General features: G+C 45.1%; 1 protein-coding gene across 1 annotated transcript; it reads right to left on the bottom strand.

Moving 5' to 3' along the window:
- Positions 1 to 51: 51 nt before the first annotated feature.
- On the bottom strand, positions 52 to 810 carry LOC102385179 (olfactory receptor 10A4-like; the record flags this gene model as incomplete). Its single annotated transcript, XM_006039382.2, has 1 exon — positions 52 to 810. A coding segment is annotated over exon 1 (759 nt), but the record flags the coding sequence as incomplete, so codon positions are not given.
- Between the last annotated feature and the right edge of the window lie 322 nt (positions 811 to 1,132).

Raw genomic sequence — 1,132 nt, forward strand, 5'->3', positions numbered from 1 at the left:
GGACTTGGGTCGCAGGTAGGTTAAAAGGATTGTTCCATAGAACAACATTACCACCATAAGGTGTGAAGAACAGGTGGAGAAGGCCTTTCTTCTCCCCTCAGCTGAAGGCAGTTTGAAAATGGTGCACATAATGTTGATGTAAGACAGGATTATTAGCAAGAAAGGGCCCATAATGAACAGCACTGTCACAACCATAATAAGAATCTCATTCTTGGAAGTGTCTGCGCATGCCAATTTTGCCAGTGGTGCAAAATCACAAAAGAAGTGGTCAATGAGGTTGGACCCACAAAAAGGCATGGTGAAGATCCATGTGATCTGAATCAGCTGCACTGAGATGCTGGTGATCCATGAGGCAGCTGCTAGGCTCACACATTTCCGACCACTCATAATGGTAGTATAGTGTAAGGGGTGGCATATGGCAACATAGCGGTCATAAGCCATGGATGCTAGGAGGCAGCATTCAGTAACGCCTACGATGGCATAGGCATACAACTGAGCTGCACAGCCTGCAATGGAGATGCTTTTATGCTTCACCAAGAGGTGAACCAGCATTTGGGGAACCACACTGGTTGTGAAACAAATGTCCAAGAAGGACAAGTTTACCAGGAAAAAATACATGGGGGTGTGAAGGCTGGGACTGAGCTTTATCAAGAGGATGATTAGGAAGTTTCCCAGTAAGGTCACAATGTAAGTCGCTAGAAACAGGAGGAAAACAAGGCTCTGCATCTCAGCAAGATATGAAAAGCCAACCAGAATGAACTCTTGGATGACAGTCCGGTTCTCATGGGTGTCTCTCTCAGAAGAGGCCATCTGTGGGGGCAAGAAGGGAGGGAGTAAATGTCCAGGAATGTTTCCAAAGAGGAAGACAGCAACTCAATAGTTTCTACCATACTCAGTTATTTAGGAATCCTTTACATGAAAACTCTTGTCTCTTCTACATACCATCTAGTAATGGTCCTTCATCACCAGCTGAGATTATATGGTCTTCCTCTGTTGACTTCAGAAGAGGTGAAGGCCTATTTTCACCACGTGTGGAATCCAACCTATTGACTAGTGGAGCTATCCTGGTCTATGTGCCTGTCAAACCCTGTCCAGAATGAAAAGACGTGTGGTCAAACTCATCTGAGAATTT

The sequence above is a fragment of the Alligator sinensis genome, unplaced genomic scaffold (assembly GCF_000455745.1).
Source record: "Alligator sinensis unplaced genomic scaffold, ASM45574v1 C64980027_1, whole genome shotgun sequence".
In the NCBI taxonomy this organism is placed as follows: domain Eukaryota; kingdom Metazoa; phylum Chordata; order Crocodylia; family Alligatoridae; genus Alligator; species Alligator sinensis.